Source organism: Magnolia sinica, chromosome 3 (genome assembly GCF_029962835.1).
Source record: "Magnolia sinica isolate HGM2019 chromosome 3, MsV1, whole genome shotgun sequence".
Classification (NCBI taxonomy): domain Eukaryota; kingdom Viridiplantae; phylum Streptophyta; class Magnoliopsida; order Magnoliales; family Magnoliaceae; genus Magnolia; species Magnolia sinica.
The window spans coordinates 116,038,379-116,059,711 of NC_080575.1; the positions used below are offsets into that span (position 1 = coordinate 116,038,379).

The following is a 21,333-nucleotide window of genomic DNA, read 5'->3' on the forward strand; positions in this document are numbered from 1 at the left end:
ACGTTGTTGTCAAAAATGCTTCCAAATCCGTTTGTAGCTTGATTCCCAAACAATGGACTTTGGGATTTGCCAAATCTAAATCCATGATTTTGACAAGTTCATGAATTTATTAAATTCATAGTCTCATTTCTCCGATCCTAAACAGAGCCTAAAGTTTCTAATCCGAACTTCTTGATGGAGGCTCATTTGCATCCACATCTCCCCTGAGTGTACATACCCATGGTACATTTACATGGCATTTTTGGATCCTTGCTTCAGTCATACCTGGATTCGATGATCCAGACATTTGGGATAATCTTTTCATTCTTTTGGTTGTGGCCTCAAGGGATTATGACTAATATGATTAACTTATGTCTATGAATACAGGGATTGACAACTTTCCCCCAAAAGGCAGTTTCTACCCAAAGGGAATTGAAATATCCAGATGAAGAAATTGAAAAAAGGAAAGTTCAGTACATCATTGAAAGATCACTGCGGGCAGAAACGGCTGGGCTCCTCTCATTTCTTTCGAAATCTGTTGTCTGAACACACCACAAAGCCACAAACGCATTCATCTGCCCTATTCAGACCTGCCACAGAAATAGAAATTCAATTAGTACTTACTGACGTGAAAAGAGGAGGCTGACTCCATCTGCCCTTAGTTACCAAAAAAAAAACTATCTGGTAGTTGCGCAACAAAACTAGACTTGACATGTTACATCTTCTTGTGGTAAGTGAATCTGGACACATCTACCTACTTGGTGAACCCTACTGTGATGGCCCATGGACCACAAAACTAAAAACACACTGAACATGCAATTCTAGCTGTCTAATGTGTGGCATTAAACTGGATGGGGGAGAAAACCTCAGCTATCTATATTAAAATGAGAAAATCTACTCCTTCCATGGCCAGCATTCTCTGAATAGTGTGTTTTTTTTTTCCCTGTACAGGTCTTTCAGGGAGGGATATGGTCTGGATTCACTAACCATTCAACCATGTTTTTTTTTTTTTAATAAACTTTGAAAGATGAAGCACTTTATTAGGCCAAAGCTGAAAAAAAGAAAAGAAAAGCAGAATGCAAAGCAGAAAGAGAAAAGAAAGAAAAAATACAAGGGAAAAGAACAGCCCCGTTGTTGGAAGACCCAGCCCAAACAACACACCCTCTAGGAACCCGGTCCCTGAGAAACTGAAAAGCAAGACTAAAGACTCCAGCAGAAGAAACACTCTTATTACAGAAAGAACAATTGTTTCATTCTCCCCAAATGGCCTAGAGGGCTGCTAAAAGAGCCAGCCTCCATCTCTTTTCACCAAGCTTTCCCCCTCCTGCGTGCGCCGACAGAAGAAGGCAAAACCCACAAGACCAACAAGAAATGGGCCCAGCAATTGTTTCTTTCGACCACATATGTTAGAAGTGGAACAAGTCAAGACAGGTTCATTATGCAAATAATCAAAGCCTCAAATTTCCTAAAAAACAAATCAATAAATTCAAAATGCCATTTGAAATCCATTGACATCCTACTAAAATCCATCATCATCACATCAGCTAACTGGGGTCAGCCACATGAATCCAGTCATGCCATTCTACTCAATCACAGACCATATTCTCTGCTAAACCATAGATCTTCGATAGGGGTGGCAATGGGGCGGGGTGGGGCGGGGCGGGTTTGGACCAGGCCAAGCTACGCACAAGCCTGAATTTGAAAAAATTGGTTAGGCCTGAGCTGGACCCAGACGGAATTGATAAAATCCGCACTCCCGCTTCAATGTTCGTAATCCATCCTTTGATCAAGCAGGCCACACATGCACCAAGAAATAGTCACTTACAGGAATGAAACCAACAGTCTACGTTTGAGATGCATGCAATATTGCTTAATTGAGGATTGGAATGGGATATTGTAGGATATGACACATGTACATATGAAGCTGGGTGGGGCAAAAATAACTTGAGCCCAAGCCCAGCCTGAAAATTGATTGGGCCATGCATGGCAGGACCAAGCCCGGCCCATGGGCCAAGCTAGCAGGTCCTAGATCGATCCAAAGCTGCGTCAGGCTCGTCAAGCCGGACAGGTTGTCCAGACCATTCCCATTCTCACCCTTAGTCCTCAAGTCTTTTCTTAGTCTCTCCACCGACATCCTTTTGGACTTCCCCTTGCCCTTTTAGAGCCTTCGACTTCGACGTGAACCAATACACTCCAGCTAGCTGGTGTAGTTCTTGGTCTCAATTGCACATGGCCAAACCATCTAAGTCTACCTTCCTTCATCTTATTACCTATTGGTCTTTATTTCCCTCGAATGACTTCATTCTGAACTCCATCCTTTCTTGTCTTGCTACTCATCCATCTCAACATCTTCATTTCTACCATGCCCAACCTATGAACAAATTATGTTCCATGACTACCCAACATTCTGTCCCATAAGCATGGTTGGTCTTATGACCATACTACAAGATCACATGAAACTCCCGAGGCACATCTCCACTTCATCCACCCAATTCTAATTCTATGATAAACTTCTTTTAAATCTCTCCATTCTACTGAATTATTGACCCAAGATATAAAAATGATCATTTTGTGGTACCTCTTGGTCAACAATCTTAACTACTTTCTTGTTTTCACACCTATTTTACTAAAATTGTATTCCTTATACTATGTTTTTGTCTGACAAATTGAAACCTTTAGCTTTGAAAGCATCGCTCTAGCATTCAAGCTTATGAGTTTATCCCCCAAACCAGTCTCGCCATTAAAAACATGCCATCTGCAAACAATTACACTGCAAGATCTCTTTTTGTAAATGCCTTGTTAACTAATCATAGCCAATGCAAAAAGGTACAAGCTAAATGCCGACCCTTGATGCAAGTCTACATTAATTAGAAAATTGTTTCTACATTAGTAGTCCACACATTTGTTATTGGTTGCTCATTCATATCCTTAATCATGTCAATATATCCTCTTGAAACTCTTTTCTTTCCCAACTCCTACCATATTAACTCTTTAGAGACACTCCTATTCTTTCTCTAGGTCAATAAATACTATGTGAAGATCCTTCTTCCTCTCCCTATATTTCTTCATCAATTGTCTAAGCAGGAAAATAGCCTCAGTTGTCAACCTTCCTGGCATGAAGCCAAAGATTTACTCGATCATTCATCTTATGCCTTAATATTTACTCGATCATTCTCCCAAGATTCATAGTATGGCTCATAAGTTTAATACTACAATGTTGCAGCTACGCATGCCTCCTTTATTCTTATAAATAGGTACCGTGATACTTTTCCTCCATGCGTCAAGTATTTTCTTTGATCTTACAATCTTGTTGAACAACTTTGTCAACCAAAACAAAATAAAAATCTCCGATGCATTTCCAAACCTCTACCTCTACTAGTATACCATATGGTCTGAGGGCTTTTCCTGAAATGCCTAGGCATGCGCCTAGAGAATCTAGGAGCAATTTTTAATCTTATATAATTAATATTTAATTTTTTATGAATATAAGTCGAGTTTTTTTAAAACAATCAAACTTAATACCATTCAATTCCTCCTACCCCAAAACCCATATTCCTATTTTCCCCCAAATCCACATTTCTAAATCCTAATTTTCCCAATTCCTAACATTATTTCCCATTTTTAACAAATCCCCCAAATTTACCATCCAAAGCCACAATTCAATCAAAATCCCTAAAATTTCCAAACCCTATAATCCAAAATTTCAAAATCCCCAAATCCTCTAATCTAAATTTTCCAATTCAACCAAAATCTCAAAATCACCTTAAATCTCTTGAACAACACCAATGAAAGATCTGATTACTTTCTACATGTCCAATGTATGACATTAACACACTATTAGAAGAAAGAAATCAAGAAGAAAAAGAAATGAGAAAAGCTGCTTAAATTTGGGGGAAGAATATCTCAAACCTCAATCTCATTAGAAATGAGAGTTGTTGAAATAGGGCTTAAAAGATCTTTTCTTTACTGGGTATGAAACAACAAAACACTATATAAATAAGGTAACCACAATGATATCTCACGTAAAAAGCCACATTTACAGTAGGTACACCTAGGCGGAGGCCAATAGGCCCAATAGGCAAGGCACAATAGGCCCAAAATGCCTAGGCGTGTGCCTGGGTCACCTTTGACAACACTTTTGACTACACTAGTTGTCATCAAGGTGTTCCATAATAGTAATGGTGCCCGTAATGGCCAAAACCGTTACCGTTATGATACGGGCCATAACGGCCGTTACCACCCCCGAATTGGCCGTCATGGCTCTTCTTTTTTTTTTTTCTCTCAAAAAAATAAAATAAAAATTGTTACAAGGCCATTATGGTCCGTTATAGGGCTTTTTTTTTTTCGTTGTAACGACCGTTTCGGCCTCGTAATGCATAACGGTTATGACCAACGTGTGCCAAATCAGTTACGTAACGACCAATACGTAATGGTAACGGCCGAATACGTTACCCGTTAAAAGGGTAGAAACAATAATCCCCCAACTTTTTGCTCGGATTGGCCGTTACGCCCCATAACGGCTGTTACTGCTCCGTAACGTTCATAAACGGCTAGTTTTTGTCATTTTAAGTTGCAAATTTATCATTTTTGACACTTTTCTCTTCCAAATTCTTTCATAAACTATTTTACTGCAAATTCCAACCACTCTTAGCTTGAATTTGAGGCTCAAAACAAGTTATTTCAAGGATTTTGTTGAATCGAAGCTCCATTGGCCATTTTCTGAAAAATCTTCAAAAATAGGTATTTATACCGTCTTTAAAAATAAAAATAAAAATAAATAAATAAATAAATAAAATCTCTATTGTTATAGTTGAATATGATGCATTATTCAAATTAGAACATATGAATGTGCATTTTACAGATTATGCAACTGATTTTCTTTATAAAAAAAAAAAAATTGGTCAATTTTTAAAAATTGACAAACACCTACACTGGTGAGATATTTTGATAGTTAGAAAATTAAATCTACGAGTTTTGTAGTCAATTCCAGGTTTTCAGGTTCATAAATTCATCAAAACCACTCGATACAGCTTTCTCACCAAAGAGTGAACCGTTACACTACCATAAACACATTCAAACTTATAAATGAATGCATATTTGGAATATTTAGAATTTTCTGGATTTAATGGATATTTTTTTTGGATTTCTTTAAAACAAAAAAATTTCTGACCGTTACGGGGGGCGTATCAACAGTTACGAGGCCGTAACAACCCGTAACCGTATCGATAACGGTGGGTACTATTACATCCACCGTTACCGCAATGGTACACCTTAGTTATGATCGTTACTATTACGTAACGGCCATTATGTAACCAATTTGGAATACCTTGGTCGTCGTTTAACGAGTTTTAGAAATAGGTTCTCCGCATCTCACTAATTTCATCGACCAATGCCCTGTAGTCATCACTCCTAATGCATCTTACGTGGTCTAAGTCACTTCCTATTGTGCCCCCAATCTATAAAGATCATCATGCGCCTTAAGATTAGCCATACTATTTTCTTAGCTTTCTTTTTGACATTTCTCTATGTTCTAAATATTCCTCATTTTAGCCCCTTGCCAGGCTTTGAAACACGAATGTTTCTTGTTAATAGCCTTTTGGCATCGTCATTCCACCAACAAGTTTCCTTATATGAGTGGTTTTTCCCTCTAGATACTCATAAAACTTCTCTTGCCATCCTTCAAAAAATAAAAAAGGCTTCTATGTGATCCACTTTTGAAAGTTCTTAAATGTTCAACTCTCTTTTCAAAGTTTGTGTTTGCCAAAGAATAACCATATGCCATAGCAAAATCAAGGATAGCATCCCCCATCTCACTCCTAAAACCATTTCCTCCATACACTCACTCATATCCTCAATTCTCTCTTCCTACATGACCATTAAGCCTCCTCCTGCAAATATTCTTTATCCATTCAAAATTCTTTACATTAGTCTGTCCATAGCTAGAATAGAGCTGACTTTGAAATAGCTATATACATTTTTTCTAAGGGATTTTAAACGTACTGACCCACAGAAGGGAAGTTTAAAATACTCCGAGGATAGCCTACTGACAAGTTTTTAAAAGTTTTTCGGACCAAATTGTCCTTGTTCTTGGATCAGGAGTTGTATGGATTTTGATTGAAGAAGAAGTTACGCAGTATCCAATCCCAATGAAGTGACGTGGACGATATTTGAGAACCTATATCCATTCAGTTCATTTTCTTTGTAGCCCTTTATTTATATGGGAACATGTTAGCTTCTTACTGACACGATCTCTATATGGCCAACAAAACCTGATAACCTATAACAGTGTTCATTTGATACGAACTATTTTCTTATAATGTAGTCAATGTGATAGGTGGATGGTAATCATGCTTCCAACCATGATCTTCTATGAAATTATGAGGTTAATGGATGGAGTCGATTCCACACATATGCGATGGTGGACCCCACGGATGGTGTACAAACGCCCTTAGAAAGGACCAAACATTGTCTTTTTATACTTTCTACAAAGGTCCTTTCTTATAAAACTAAATATCATGGGATCCACTATTACTTTCCCTACGTCGTTTCTCTCTGACATTTTATGCATCTAGCGCACATCTGGCATTCTCCAACATTCATTCAAAAACTCCTATTCTTTGAAGTCCTTTGTTTCTCTTCATCATTTCTCTCATCTGGCGTTCATCCCAAAACTCCTCTTCCTTGAAGCTTCGTCTACTACTCCCACCACCACAATCGTGCAGTTCTCTGGTGTCCCTATCATTGTAGAAAACTACAGTGTTAGTCATTTTTTAAGGTAAATAAAACATTTAATCTTGGCATTACCGAGGTTTTTTTTTAAAGGGACTAGGTTGTGACGTGTTTTGGCATTGCGTTAAGGATAGTGGAAGTGAAGTGGTAACAGCGTAAAATGTCATCCAATAAAGGTCGTAGTTATCATCCAATAAGGGTCGAGGTTAACATCCAGTAAGGGTCGAGCTTACTGGATATTAACTTCGACCTTTATTAGAAGATGACCACGACCCTTATCGGATGACATTCTACACTGTTACTACTTCTCTACTTCAACCCTCCTTAACACAATGCCAAAACACATCACAACCTAGTCCCTCAAAAAAACAACATCGTCAATGCCAAAATTTAAGGTTTTATTTACCTTTAAAAATGACTAACATTATAATTTACTACGATAGTAGGGACACCAAAGAATTACACGATCGTGGATGAAGCTTTAACGAAGAAGAGTTATGGGATGAACGCCGGAGAATGCTAAATAAAGGTTGGTGGAGAGAATTTGTGAAGAGAAAAGGACTTCAAAGAAGCAATGTTTTTTGATGAACGTCAAAGAATGCCATATACATGCCGGATGAGAGAAACGACGGAGGGAAAGTGGTAGTGGGTCTCACAATCTTCAATTTTTCAAGAAATGACCTCTGTAGAAAGTGTAAAAAGGCAACATTTGGCCATTTTTAAGGGCGTTTGTACACCGTCTGTGGGGTCCACCATCACATGTGTAGAATCCACTCATCAATTAACCTTAGAATTTTATGGAAGGCCATGGTTGGAATTATGATCAACATCCGCCAATCACATTGACCACATCATAAGAAAATATTTCGTATCAAATGAACATCGTTATAGGTTATCAAGTTTTGTGGGCCACACCAAGAACGTGTCAGCAAAAAATTAACATCTTCTCATATAAATAGAGGGCTAAAAAGAAAATGAACAGCTTGAATCTAGGTTCCTGTGGATCCAATAACAAATCTCATCCACATCACTTCCTCGGGATTGGATACTACGTAACTTCTTCTTCGCTCAAAATCAGTACAACTATTGATCCAAGGACAGGGACAATTTGGTCCGAAAAACTTTTAAAAATCTGTCAGTGGGCTACCCTCAGAATATTTTAAACTTCCCTTTTGTGGATTTTGACCGTACCTGCAGGGTAGTACGGTCAAAATCCCTAAATGAAAAGAATAAGGGAAAAAAAATCAAAACTAATAGATGAAAAATCTACAAATATATTTAAAATATTTGGGGAAAAGATGGCCAAAGCACCACGCCAACAATGACCCCACCAAACTCATCATACAAAAACCCCATAATTCTAGAAGGCATCCCTGACAACCCTCATGTTTCCAACCTAAAACACTAAGAAACATATCCAGATATTCATGGCCATGAAAGGCAACGTTGGCCAACAGAATCCTACCCCTCAGCAAATGTGCTTCCATATTTCCCCTTGAGAAAGTTCAGCTACTTTAGCAAGATGGACTAAGAGAATGAATTGGAAGAAGAAGAAAGACTGCAACCGAAGACCCACCACAAACTGCATTGGCTAATAAGAAGCATGGCTTGTGTTTTTAATTGATGCTTATAGACTATAGTGCCTTGATGCATCAATACAAGAATGTTGTTTGGATGCATCCAGTCTGTAAAAGTAGTGGCCCATGGTTAGTTGATCGAGACCTTTCACCTGATGAGCCTCACAGAGAATGGGGGATCTCCCAAAATCTTTCATATCAATCCAACCTTTGGCTTTTACATGGAAGAATTAAGTGTTTCTTAATCATTCATTTGCAGGTCACTGATAAGAGGGCTGGAATCTCCCTATTTTGGAGAAATTCAGGGCATCCCGCATCCACATTGTAATTGGGAGAAAATTAGGGCATCCACCATCGAAAGTGAGGCCAATCAGATTTCAAATCAAACTACGCTTTGATCATGGGCTGAATGGATCAGGCACTAGAGGCAAAAAGACGTGCAAAAATATCTTATTTAATGACTTCAAACCAAAGGAGTTACCAAAACAATGTTTCTGGGTGAATCCAAGTGACAAGGGGTTTACAACTTTGATGTGCCTGACAGCCTTGCTTTCAGCTCCTCTGCCACTGCATCAATGAACTCTTCAGTATTCAGATACTGATCTCGGGTAATCCTGCACAGAAAAAAACAAAAACAAAAACCTTGAATTGGTTCCTTCTGCACTTTTTGGCTTCCAAAGATGAAACAAGGTTAACATAACAACAGCAACAACAATTGGGGGAATAGCCTGTTAAGATTACTTGGATCCATGAATGATAAGTGCAAGATCTTTGGTCATCTTCCCTGATTCCACAGTTCCCACGCAAGCTGCCTCCAGTTTCTCAGCGAAATCCAGCAGTCTAGCATTGTTATCTAACTTTGCCCTGCCAACATAGACACATTTTGTTGAGTCCAGATACTTGTGCAAATGTAATACCAGCCCTAACGTTTCCAATGCAAACAAGATATCAGACATTTAAATTGAGAAAAGGACCCATTAGAGCCTTTTTAGAAATTAAGAGAGAAGCATTTTGAAAAAGGCAGTCCGTTACAGCAGGAATGGAGTATCAGGTATGTGCATACTATCTTGATCAAAACTCATCATTGAAAACGTCCGTTTGTTCACGATGGCCAATATGTTTCATACTGTATGGAGTCTGATATTGGCCGACATGGCATCTGATACCAAAATTATAGCACTGAGACAAAATCTAGAAAAACATGAAATATCTGTTTATGTTTTGTCAGCTTCAAAAGATCTGAAGTAAATTGACAATTTTTTAAAAGAAGACAAACAGAATCATTGCTTTAATAGTAAAAGATGGAAGATGAAGATGCTATACCTGTGTGCAAGCCCTCGTGACCAGGCAAAGATTGAAGCAATGCTATTCGTACTGGTTTCACCACCCTTCTGATGAACACGGTAATGACGTGTAACTGTGCCATGTGCAGCTTCAGCTTCAATGGTTTTCCCATCAGGGCACACCTGAAACCAAATTGTTATGTGTCAGTAAAATGCAGATATAAGAGTCTTTGCTGTACCCATTGGAACTATCCCCCACATTAAATGATTAGCTACAAAGATCAAGCCTAGTAGCATTCAAAACATGACTCCCCAAGCTCCACCTTCACATGAACCAGTTACTGGCATTCAACAAAATTCCCAATTTCCACACAGCTATTGCTAACCCTTGAGCAAAATGCTACAATAGAGGCTCATTTCATTGGCAGCCATGCCCAAATGAGCACCCAGGCTTTTGTGGGATTGTAGAGTTGAGGTGCTTACCAACTAAGTGAGTGCCACAGCCATGGGGAGAGTGTTCAGGAGTATTTTAGTGAACTGGTTTCCCTTGCTTCCCCAGTTTCTCCAGTCTGAGACAAAAAGTAGGGAAAACCGACCAGATGAGGAGGTCACCATGGTGACTCTTCCAATCATATTTTTGTACAGAGACCACCTTAAATGTCTTGCTCGTTTGCATGGGTCTCAACTAATGATTGATGTCTCAGCATACCACTAAAGAACATTCCTGGAATTTGCATGCAGGCAATATACAGTGCATTATTTTTAGCATACCAATCTGCAGATGCAATACTTATGGTCTTAAACCAAAGTATACAAGCCTTTTTCTCCTTTACGGATGATGAACTACCATCTATGTATTCTTGTATTCCAGTTGACACATCTCTGCAACCCTATAATTTCCCAGCATTCTAATCTTTAGTTATTGCTTTGGCTGAGTTCCTCACATCCCAATAGAAGATCACCCGGACCACACCAAAACCACCCACCCCAAAGAGAGAGAGAGAGAGAGAGAGAGAGAGAGAGACATGCATTCAGGACATACCAGAACTGATGTCATCAATCCAAGAGATCCAAAACCTATAAGGACAAAGAAAAAAGTGAGATCATAAGCTTGCTCAATTGTTAACACTCCAAAAGCAACTAATAAATGTTCATAGCCCCTTCCCTCTACATACATGATAAACACAGACACGGCTGATAAAACTGCATACAAACCTTGAGCCAAGAAATCACTCTGTACATCTCCATCATAATTCTTGCATGCCCAGACATAACCACCATCACTTTTAAGTGCATAGGCTACCATATCATCAATAAGCCGATGTTCGTACCTGTCGACCCAATTACTATTAACTTAACGCAAACATTAATCACATCTCAAATGCATGTTGCATGCCACGACAGGATATCTCACCATATCCCTGCAGCCTCAAACTTGGATTTCCATTTACTTTCATACACCTCTTGGAATATGTCCTTGAACCTGCATAAAAATAGAGGAAAAGAATAGATCATACCACTAGCACCCAGTCAGGCAGTCACCTGAAGCACGCTACATATGAAGAAAGCAAGCTCTTGAACATAAGCATGCAGCGAAGGTTGTTGCTAGGAACAGAGTCAAACTCACATACCTTCCATCGTATTTCTTAAGAATTGTATTTTTTGTGCTTAGATACAGTGGCCACTTCTTCTCATAAGCTGTATTCATTGATGCCTCTGCAAAAGCATAGATGGACTGTTGACAACGGAAAAAAATAAAAGGAATTAATTAGCAGCTTGGAACAAGCTAATTAGTCTTTAAATTGAGACAAAACAAAGGGTTGAAGAATCCAAACCTCATCAGTGTTATACATAGATAGGGCTACTCCCCCAGCACCTGTGAAGTTGTACACCTCTAATTCAGTCTGTTCTTCTTTTCCCTCTGGTACAAGCATAACAAAGAGAAACTTAGTAACAATAGCTTTGAGAAAATGGGCATGAAAGATGTCACTAGTCCACTTAAACAACAATTTCCATGCATCAGATCTTGAATTCAGAGAAAAGAACATTAAAAAAGTAAGCTCGTCAATGCAAAACTCATCATACCAAACACCAATTTGAGCTTGCCGGGGCCTTTGATGACTGTATCAGTTGCTCGGTATTGATCACCGAATGCATGCCTTCCAATACATATAGGCTTATTCCAACCTGAAAACATCACCGGTAAGCAGCACATGGGAAGATTTAAGTTATCTCAGCAATATAAATATCAACACTACAAAAGGCAACAAAATTTTTACGTTTTCAAAATTCATAAATACAGAGAATCTTAAGGAAAATTAAAGAATGTTCCTCTACGAAACTAGCCTTCTGACTTCTCCAATACTACACGGAAGTAATGCTCCTGGACTCAGTACTGATATCTAGCCCGACTATTACAATTGTTTCATAGGGTTTTTGTCTGTAAGACCATTAAATTGCTTCCTTTGCTTCTCATATGCTTGTGTAGGTTAGTTTATGATGGTTTCCTTTTGCTTCTTGTATAGTTGTGTAGATTATTTTATAACTGCTTATATACCATTATACGTACAAGGCACGCCTTTTTTAATCATTACTCTAAAGGGATAACATGATTCAGAAGTTTCATTACCTGGAACAAGCCGGGGGACATTTTTGCACATAATTGGTTCTCTAAAGACGGTACCTGCACCAAGAATAAAAGGTATACTGAAACAGTGAGGTGCAAATGATCTTTTTCTAACACCCAGAGAAAGTTGTCTGACCATTCAAAATATTCCTGATTGTCCCATTTGGACTCTTCCACATAGATTTCAGGTTGAACTCCTTCACACGAGCTTCATCTGTCAGTCATAACAAAATTGATAATGCTTAATAGCCAAATCAATTTTAATCATGAAAAATAGGATTATGTCATGCTAGAATACAGATCCTTGAAAGAAATAGTCTGGTGAAAATTAAAAAGATTCCCTTGAATCAGTTCAATGATGTCTACCTGGAGTTATAGTTGCACATTTGATTGCCACATTATACCTGCAACAAGTACATGTTAGATTGAGCTCTGCACAAAAATTTGAAAACTACAAGATGTGTTAAGAAAACAAGAAATGCTCGAACTACAACAACAGAGAATCATGGAACAATAGCCTGCAATTTAGTCTAAACTAAACAGGGATTTGGAACAAAAGCAACAGTGTATCTTTGTGTTTCATCTAGTCATACAAGAGAAACAAGACTATCAATTACAAAAACAAAATCCTCATAGTCAGTGTTTACCCTATCGGTATTGCGTCACGTATCGCACCCTTGGGATACAAATATGTATCGGTTATCGCACGGGATATATTATTTGTATCAGGGAATTTATTGCACTTCTTGGAAAACATTGGGAAATTGGTTGAATTTTCAATGAAACTTCAGGGATTGTTAAAAAGGACATTAATACACACTTCTAAATCATAATATCACAAAAAACAAGTGCACATAATAGATTTCCTTTGCATAGGGTCCTAAACTATGTGTTGTTTGACTAATTGATGCAGGTATATTCAAAGTCTATTCATATAATTTATAAATATAAAAAGACATGTATGGAAACGCAAGTAATACATTCAAAAGCAAAAGAAGAAGTACAAAACTAGAATTATTTTTTAATTAAAAAAATCAAAAAATCTCAAAAATTACATGAATCAGTAGATTAGGCCTTAGTGTTTGGACAGTAAGATTGCAACCAATTTGGGACAAATTGTAGAAATTTCATTTTTTTTCCCAATTTCCCCCAAATCAGACCACCTACCCCAAAATCCCAAAATTAGAGTGTGTGAAGATAATTTCATCCAAAACTCCTGCAATATTTGAAATTGGGCCTAAATTTTTTGAAAGGTAACACTACCAGGGCTTGAACCCTGCATCACTCACACACACGGCTTGAACCCTGCATCACTCACACACACTACATTGTCTCCACCAGCACATCTAACAAGCAAGAGAGAAATTGGGCCTAATTGACCACTGATAAAAGGGGAATTTCGAATATATATATATATATATATATATAACTATTTTTTAATTAAAAAAAAAAATTCTCAAAAATTCTCCAAAACTACATGAATCAGTAGATCATGCCTCATACATATTTAATTTCATGTTTGGATAGTAAGATTGCAACAAATTTGGGAAAAATTGCGGAATTTTCGATTTTTCCTTGATTTCCCCCAAATTGGACCACCTACCCTCAAATCTCAAAATAGAATGTTCAATCCTTGACTTTCCATGCAAAACATGAAGAATTGAGCATTTCCAACTTTTCGGAACTAATTTGATATGATTAAATTTTTATTTTTTTTTAAAAAGGGATCAAAATATAAAAATACTCACCGAAATGAAACCGGCCCAAAATCCGCTTTGATCTTGATTCCGACTCAAAAACTTTGTTTTTCTCCCAAAAGATTCAAGAGGATGGACCAAAATCCACCGTAGAGGTGTTTATAAGAGGGAAGAAAGAAGGAAAATGGAAAAATTAAAAAAAAAATAAAAAATCGAAGTATTTTGAGCTTTTTCTCAACACAGTGCCGCACTTCCCAACGGTATCGATGATATCTGATGATATCGACAGATATCGTCAATACATAGGAAAATTATAAAAGAGCCTGTGCTGATATTTTGTGATATTTCACAATATGTGCAATATCACATGATACATTGCAACACGTACTACGATACATTGGATTTTTTATACTCCAACAGGGTTTTGTATCACTGAGCTGCAATACCAATAATATCAGTTGATATTATTGATACTGCAAACAGTGCTCATCTTTTGCAAGGAATACAATATGACCAGATTACCGGAAAGAAGCCTCAGCTAAGGCATTCCAGCTATATTGCTAACCTCATTGATAGAAGAGCAGTCCAAAGCACATAATAGAATCAGATAAAAAATGATGAAGTTCTCTTTTTATTCTTTTTTTGGAATGTATGGTAAAGCCCTTTCTCATCAAGTAATACGCATACAGTATTCAGTAACGAAGATCATCAACATCTCTAATAAATGACCTTAAACTACAGGGCATAGTTCGTCACTCTGGCAGGTTGACTCAATACTCGGTTGAGTCAACTCGGCTTCATCACCAACTAGGTGACTAGGTGGAGTTCAACCCAGATTCATCTGACTCAAGGTTGACTTGCCCAGTCACCACTGAGTCTTCGACCCGCCCAGGTAATAAGGACTCACACGAGTTTAAAAAGAAACAAAAAGAGTGAAAGAGTGAATTTCTGATTTCTTGTCTCCCATCCATAAATGCTTCTATCAGTATTACCTCTCCTCTGTGAAAAAGAGAATGAAAAGAAAGAAGTGAGTTTTGTGGGTTGTGGCCAAAAGATCTAAACAATGCATTCAGTGGATATAAAGCTCAGATCTTGCAGACGGGTGCACAGCGGCATGTGTGGTAGCATTCAGATGTGTAGGGTCAAAGAAGCTTCTTCTTTCCTCCTCTTCCTCTTCTTCTTTCTCCGTTCTCCTCTCTCTATCTATCTATCTATTACGAGATCCATTTGCCTCTGTCGCAACCTGGGATCAATGCGTCGCCGGCCACTAGGGCCCACACACTAAGTGGTCTGATGATCAGAACAACAAGGTTGTGAACTATATGTTATATAAACCAGTCTTACAATGAAAGGATGATTTTGACTATCATTATCTAGCAAGGTATTAAATAATAGTACCCATTGTTACAGCCACTGTCTTTATTGATACGATACAAGTCATAACAGCCACTATGGCTTTTTTTTCTGTAAACAAATTTGTATTGGCCCCCTAACCACCATTACATAGCATTTTTTTTCTGTAATGGCTGTCATAAACCCTTTTTTTTTTATAACAGTCATATGTAACCATTTGGATACCTTGCTATCTAATAATGATTTTGTTTTATTTGAAAGATTAACAGAACTTTAAAATAAGAAGGGGGAAGGGAGTTTCCCATACAAGAAAGGCGCGTTGAGCCCCAAAACATGCAAGATCAATAACTAAGGGATTGGGCAACTTGGTTGAAGGGGTATATGAAATGTTTAAACTCCCGGCTAGGAGTTTGATCTCTTTAACTATGCAATCCACCTCCCAAGGATGATCTTGTCCCTGACACCCACGAGCACACTACCTTGTGACGGACCTCTATCTACTATGAATTTGTACAATGTAAAGAAAATTTTTGGTGGTCCTCATTCAACTCTAAAAATCAAAGGTTAGGAATCACTGAAGCTTGAAAATGGAACAATAGTTTATTTATGGTAACGAAGAGAATATGGACAGTTAAAATAATCATTACCACATCAGCATGTTCACCCTAGTGGGTGTGGACATGCTGGATCCTTAGCTGCGGTGTAGGAAAAATGAACTCATTCTTCTCCTGTCAATGTTGAACAAGACCAGACAACAAGTTCTACTATTGAGAAAAAAGTTCGATTGATGGTTGATAGATGGGCACTAATAGATTACATACTTGGCACAGAATTTACTAAAATTTAACCCCCCAAACTATAGGGCCTTATTTGGATGGATTATCAAATAAACCTACAATTATTCAAATATTCAACTGAAAGATTAATGTAAATGTATTACATTGTTGAAATGAAAATAATCGATAGCCTAAATGCAACCAATAGATGTCCATTAACCAAAGATTTAAATAGGTTAATAAAGCTAAGTTTGAACCGATGACCTATGTATAGTCGTACCTACAATTTGGACAGTTTCATATTTGATAATCCATGCCACCTGTACAATTCCTAAATGCCTATTTATCTACCATCACCACATGCTAGAGAATTGGAACTTCTTTTCGTACGGCAAATTACATGGTAGAGCATGGAGGACCAAAAAATGATCCACCCATCTATCTTCGGTACACTTCGCAAGGTGATGCGTCGATCAACACAAAACATAGCACGTGATTGATCTACTGGGTTCATGTGATCCTTTCTTTTTTAGATTTTTGGTTAACTATATACTTGACAATAAAGATATATAAATTAACTTCTTGACCTGCATGGTCAACCTGCCGACGAGTCCCTAGTTAACCCAATCCCGTGACAGTCCAAGTCTGGGATGGCGAACTATGCTACAAGATATCATATGTACAAAAAATGAGGAAGAGTTAAAATGACAAAAAGAACAAATAAAATGAAAAAAGGTAATTTATGCTCAGATCTATAAAAGTAACATATACATTAAATAAGCTTTAAAGGATAAAATAGATTCAAACATAACCAGGTCAAAACCTACTTAAGAGTGGCTTCTGCACTTTCAATCGTAACTTTATCATTAGTAGCATCACGATGAGGTAGCCCAAGGTCAAAGTACTTTATATCCAAATCCAAAAATGGGAAAATAAGCTGTGGGGTACATCAAAGCAGAGGACTAAAATTAGCGTTAACCTCAAATTCCAACATACAAAGGATTAAATTTTTTTACATCATGCAAAAAAAATATCTAATTGATTACCTTATCCTTGATTGATTTCCAAAAGACACGAGTCATTTCATCTCCTGCATCGTCGAATTAAACCATAAGAAGATAAAAGAAAAAACACAATGATCTTAGCTAGAGAGAGAGAGAGAGAGAGGCAATAGGGTGAATGAGATTTGAAATATCGGTATCGCGTTACGTATCGCATCCTTGGGATACAGATATGTATAGGTTATCGCATGGGATATATCAGTTGTATCACGTAATGTATCATTGTTGTTGAAAACATTGGGAAATTGGTTGAATTTTTCAATGAAACTTCAGTGGTTGTTAAAAAAAAAAGACATCAATACACACTTATAAATCAAAACATTACAAAAAACCAGTGCACATAATAAGTTTTCTTTGTATGGGGTCCTAATCTATGCATTGTCTAACTAAATTGATGCAAATATATTGAAAGTCTATTCATATAATTTATAAATGTAAGAAAATGTGTAGAAACACAAACAATACATTCAAAAGCAAAAGAAGAATCACTAGATTAGGTTACATCCATGTTTGATTTTATGTTTGGACACATATTGCAATTGATTAACGAGACATTGGGAAATTTTATCTTTTTCAATTTTCTGCAACTAGGCCCATTTCCTCCAAATCTCGAAATTGAAGTTGCCAATTCATGATTTTTCATGCAAAATATGAAAAATCATGGATTTGTAACAATTTGATACTGAATTAACATGATTTACAGAAGAAGAAAAAAGGATCGAAAGTCGAAAATGCTTATCCGGATCAAACATGTGGGATATAGGATATATCGTGGAATATATTGGTCGATATCATCGATGCTTAAAACACTAAATGAGAATGATACTATAAAGTTCTTTGAAGCCATTCTTAATGGTTGCAAAGTAACCTTGAAAAGGGTCCTACCCAATTCTTTACCATCTCAAATATTCCCCCTACTGCATGGTGTTGAGTGCCCTGAAAGTCATTTCATGTTTCCAAAGCATATTTTGTGGTGTAGAAATCAACAAGTTAATGAGACACATGTTGCCTACACTTTATAGTGGTGCCCCATTGCCCATCAGCTACTATGGTCTCCAATTTTCCATGTACATATCATCATCTCATTGTCCCAGCTATTTGAGGTCAGCTTTTTCTCATGATAGCTTCACAAAAACTCTACACTAGGCTTGCATGGTTGAGCCTATCATCAACCCTGCCACACCGAGCTTAGGACCAGCTGGCACATTGTTTCCTATATGGTACAAAAGCCGGCCAACCAACAAATCCCAATATAGATTATGCTATCGATATCCAGTGCCAGCACCCATACTTCAACATTTTGAGCAACTTATATACATGAACACTTCACTCATACTTTAGTAAGAGCTTCAGAGCTTCAAAAAAAGAAAAACATATTTTTGTTGGTAACTAAAGACCATTAATTGAGTAAAATGAGGACATAGAAGCCTCTACATAGATATCCCATTTCCCAATCCCATGGTTTCATAATCTATCTAACATCGTATCCATTTCCCAATCCCATGGTTTCGCAATCTATCTAACATCGTATCCAATTCCCAACGGAGGTGGCAAATCTTGACAATGCCATGATCGAACCCTAGCTGATATGTGATTTTTCTTTAAGGGCCTGTTTGGATGCCTGTAAGTTGGGTAAGTGGGAAGTGACTTACAGGGAAGTCACTTACAGGTGGTGTTTGGGGGAGAAAAATAACCTGTAAGTAACTTACAACCTGTAAGTCACTTACAGGCAAATCTACCAAAAAACTGCAGGGGGATGGGGGTGGGAAGTCACTTCCCTGTAAGTCACCTACAGGCTCAACGGTCAGATTTTTAAAAAGAGGGGAAGAGGGAGAAACGCACCAACCCACCAAATCTCTCTCCGTCTCTGCAATCTCTCGCTGCAGTGACTACCTTCCGTCTCTTCTCCTCCTAAAACGGTAGGGTTTCATCTACCCTTTTTTTCTCCTTTGAAAACGGGAGTGGTTTGACGTTACTCTATAAGGCACGCTGGCATCCAAACAGTCACTTATACGCACCTGCGTATTTTTTCACACGTGTCATGGGCCTCTAATCCGAACGGACCATGTGATGCAGCATCCCATGAAACTGTCAGGGACTGTGGCCTATGGTTGGTGATCCTGTAGATCGTTTATCTGGTTGGTTTCACTGTGGCCTGTGGTTGGTGATCCTGTGATGTACTCGCAGTGTTGGTGAATCTCTTAGATTGCATAGTTAGAATGCAAGTAATTTAACGATCTACATCAGTGTTGGTGAATCTCTTAGATCCTGAGCATCAAACTCCTCATTAGAGAATGAGAACAACTTTGATGATAGAGTGGGATTGATGATGCGCTGGCCCTTGGAAATTACATTAGATTGCACAGTTGGAATGCAAGTAATTTAATTATTAGATTTTCTATTAATGTTTTTAAGTTTATTCTCAATGCTTAAATTGAGTTATTACTCCATATTATAGATTTTTTGAATTCGTGGGCCCACTTTTATAGCCCACTTGATGATTGGTTTAGCTTAATAATTATCTCAAATATTCATCTTGATGGGCTTAACAAAATAACATATTTGATCCCATGTTTTTTTATATGATTATAACATTTTAGAACGATTCCTCAATCTAAGCTATGCTCGATGTGAATATACAGCTTTCTACCTGTAAGTAACTTACAGGTTGTCCAAACAGAAAAAGTAACTTACCTGTAAGTGACTTACGACTTACATCCAATCAGATTACCTGTAAGTAACTTTCACTTGTAAGTCACTTACAGGTAAGTCACTTGCAACTTAAAAGAACTTACAGGCATCCAAACAGGCCCTAACAAAATGGGGGCTGGTGGTGCAACCGGGCCTTTAAAAAATAAAAACATCATAGCAATTGTTCACTGAAGAACAATTTCAATTAGCATATTTCACTACTGGTGCTAATAAACACAGTTGTTTTGAAAGTAAACTGTTCTAAGATATGGCCTTTTTCTTAATTCTTAATAGCAATCTTGTTTGATTGCAAATTCCTTTGTAGTTCAATAACACCATACAAGCCCAGTTGTTAGAAAAGGCATTATATGATCCTCAGGGCCTGGATTGCAACAAATAGGGTGGGGGCCGGGCAGTTCGGCCATCCATATCTGCTGATATAACGGCCCCAGTCGCAGATGAACGGTGCGTAAAAAATCAACCCGAATGAACAATCCTAACCCTCTGATCCATGCACACAAAAGGACGGTTAAGAAAAGTGCGGCAGTCCACACTAAGTGGCAAAAGGTAAGAGGTTCGATGGCTAGGATCATCTACTCTGGAAGATATTTGGGGAATCATTTGTCAACGATCGGGCCCATTCGAGGAACGGGCTGGATCATCAGATAGTGGATTACTCGGTAAAAGTTCGCTAGGGATGAATCTTGTATCGATCAAATACGGCCAGTACTACAACCTTCCTGTCAAGATCGGACAGGCGGTGACAATCTTTTATAACTTGATAAAAATAAAGTGGGGCCCACTCTATTCACCCACAGCGAACTACCGGTATGGTTCTTTCTTTCTCCTATTCGACCACAGCCAACTACTGGTATGCTTCTTTCTCCCATCCTTCAAGCAAAAAATCTACTCTCTAAATCAAACCCCAACAGATCTTACTACAGCAAAATACATCCGAATTCAACAGGATACAAGAAATGCAAGCTCGGATCTGGAGACTGAGAAAACGTAGAGATGGAAAGCGACGGATAGAAGGTAGCTACTCACCGTCCATCTCTACGATGGGATTCGTGACCTTGATCTTATCGAACGCCATTTTCTGTAGTAGGATCGAAGGAAGCGGCGACGGAATGCGACGAGAATGCAGGAGCCGGAGATTTTTCGGCTTTTCTTTATCATGGAGTTCGTTTTACCTCTGTCGCGACTCAGATTCCAGCGTGTGTCGCGGTTCACTGGGGCCCACATGCTGGGTGGTCCGATGGTGGTATACACGCCGACGAGAGAAACTTACGCTGAATGGATGTTTTTTACTCTCCAGATGAATTTAGCACGGTGAGAAGAAATTTCTTCAATGGTTCGAATCCAACTCTAAAATCAAAGGCTATGATCACCGATGAAGTGTGATTATGATAATAGTCACTTATCTACGGTAGAAACGAAAACATGGACGGTTGAAATTATCTGAAAATGTCAGAATGTGGCCCACAGTGGGTTGCACACAAAGTAAACCCTCAGTTGCGACACAGGGAAACGGTGTAAATGGACAAAGTGGCTAACAGGT

At 38.1% G+C, this 21,333-nt stretch overlaps 1 protein-coding gene across 3 annotated transcripts; it reads right to left on the bottom strand.

Moving 5' to 3' along the window:
- Positions 1-144: 144 nt before the first annotated feature.
- Positions 145-20,970, bottom strand: LOC131240876 (isocitrate dehydrogenase [NADP]). Of its 3 annotated transcripts, none has more exons than XM_058239394.1 (16): positions 20,820-20,970; positions 17,067-17,110; positions 16,848-16,957; positions 12,561-12,598; positions 12,331-12,408; positions 12,198-12,251; positions 11,654-11,755; positions 11,404-11,489; positions 11,200-11,303; positions 10,983-11,051; positions 10,784-10,899; positions 10,611-10,645; positions 9,609-9,751; positions 9,027-9,149; positions 8,813-8,899; positions 145-569 (listed from the first exon to the last, which is right to left on the bottom strand). In XM_058239394.1, the coding sequence occupies exons 1-16, from the start codon at positions 20,866-20,868 to the stop codon at positions 560-562; spliced, it is 1,248 nt and encodes a 415-aa protein (XP_058095377.1). In that variant the 5' UTR covers positions 20,869-20,970; the 3' UTR covers positions 145-559. The 3 variants fall into 3 exon arrangements, with proteins under 3 accessions (XP_058095377.1, XP_058095376.1, XP_058095378.1); XM_058239393.1 differs by having other exon boundaries at positions 8,810-8,899; XM_058239395.1 differs by having other exon boundaries at positions 8,767-8,899.
- Between the last annotated feature and the right edge of the window lie 363 nt (positions 20,971-21,333).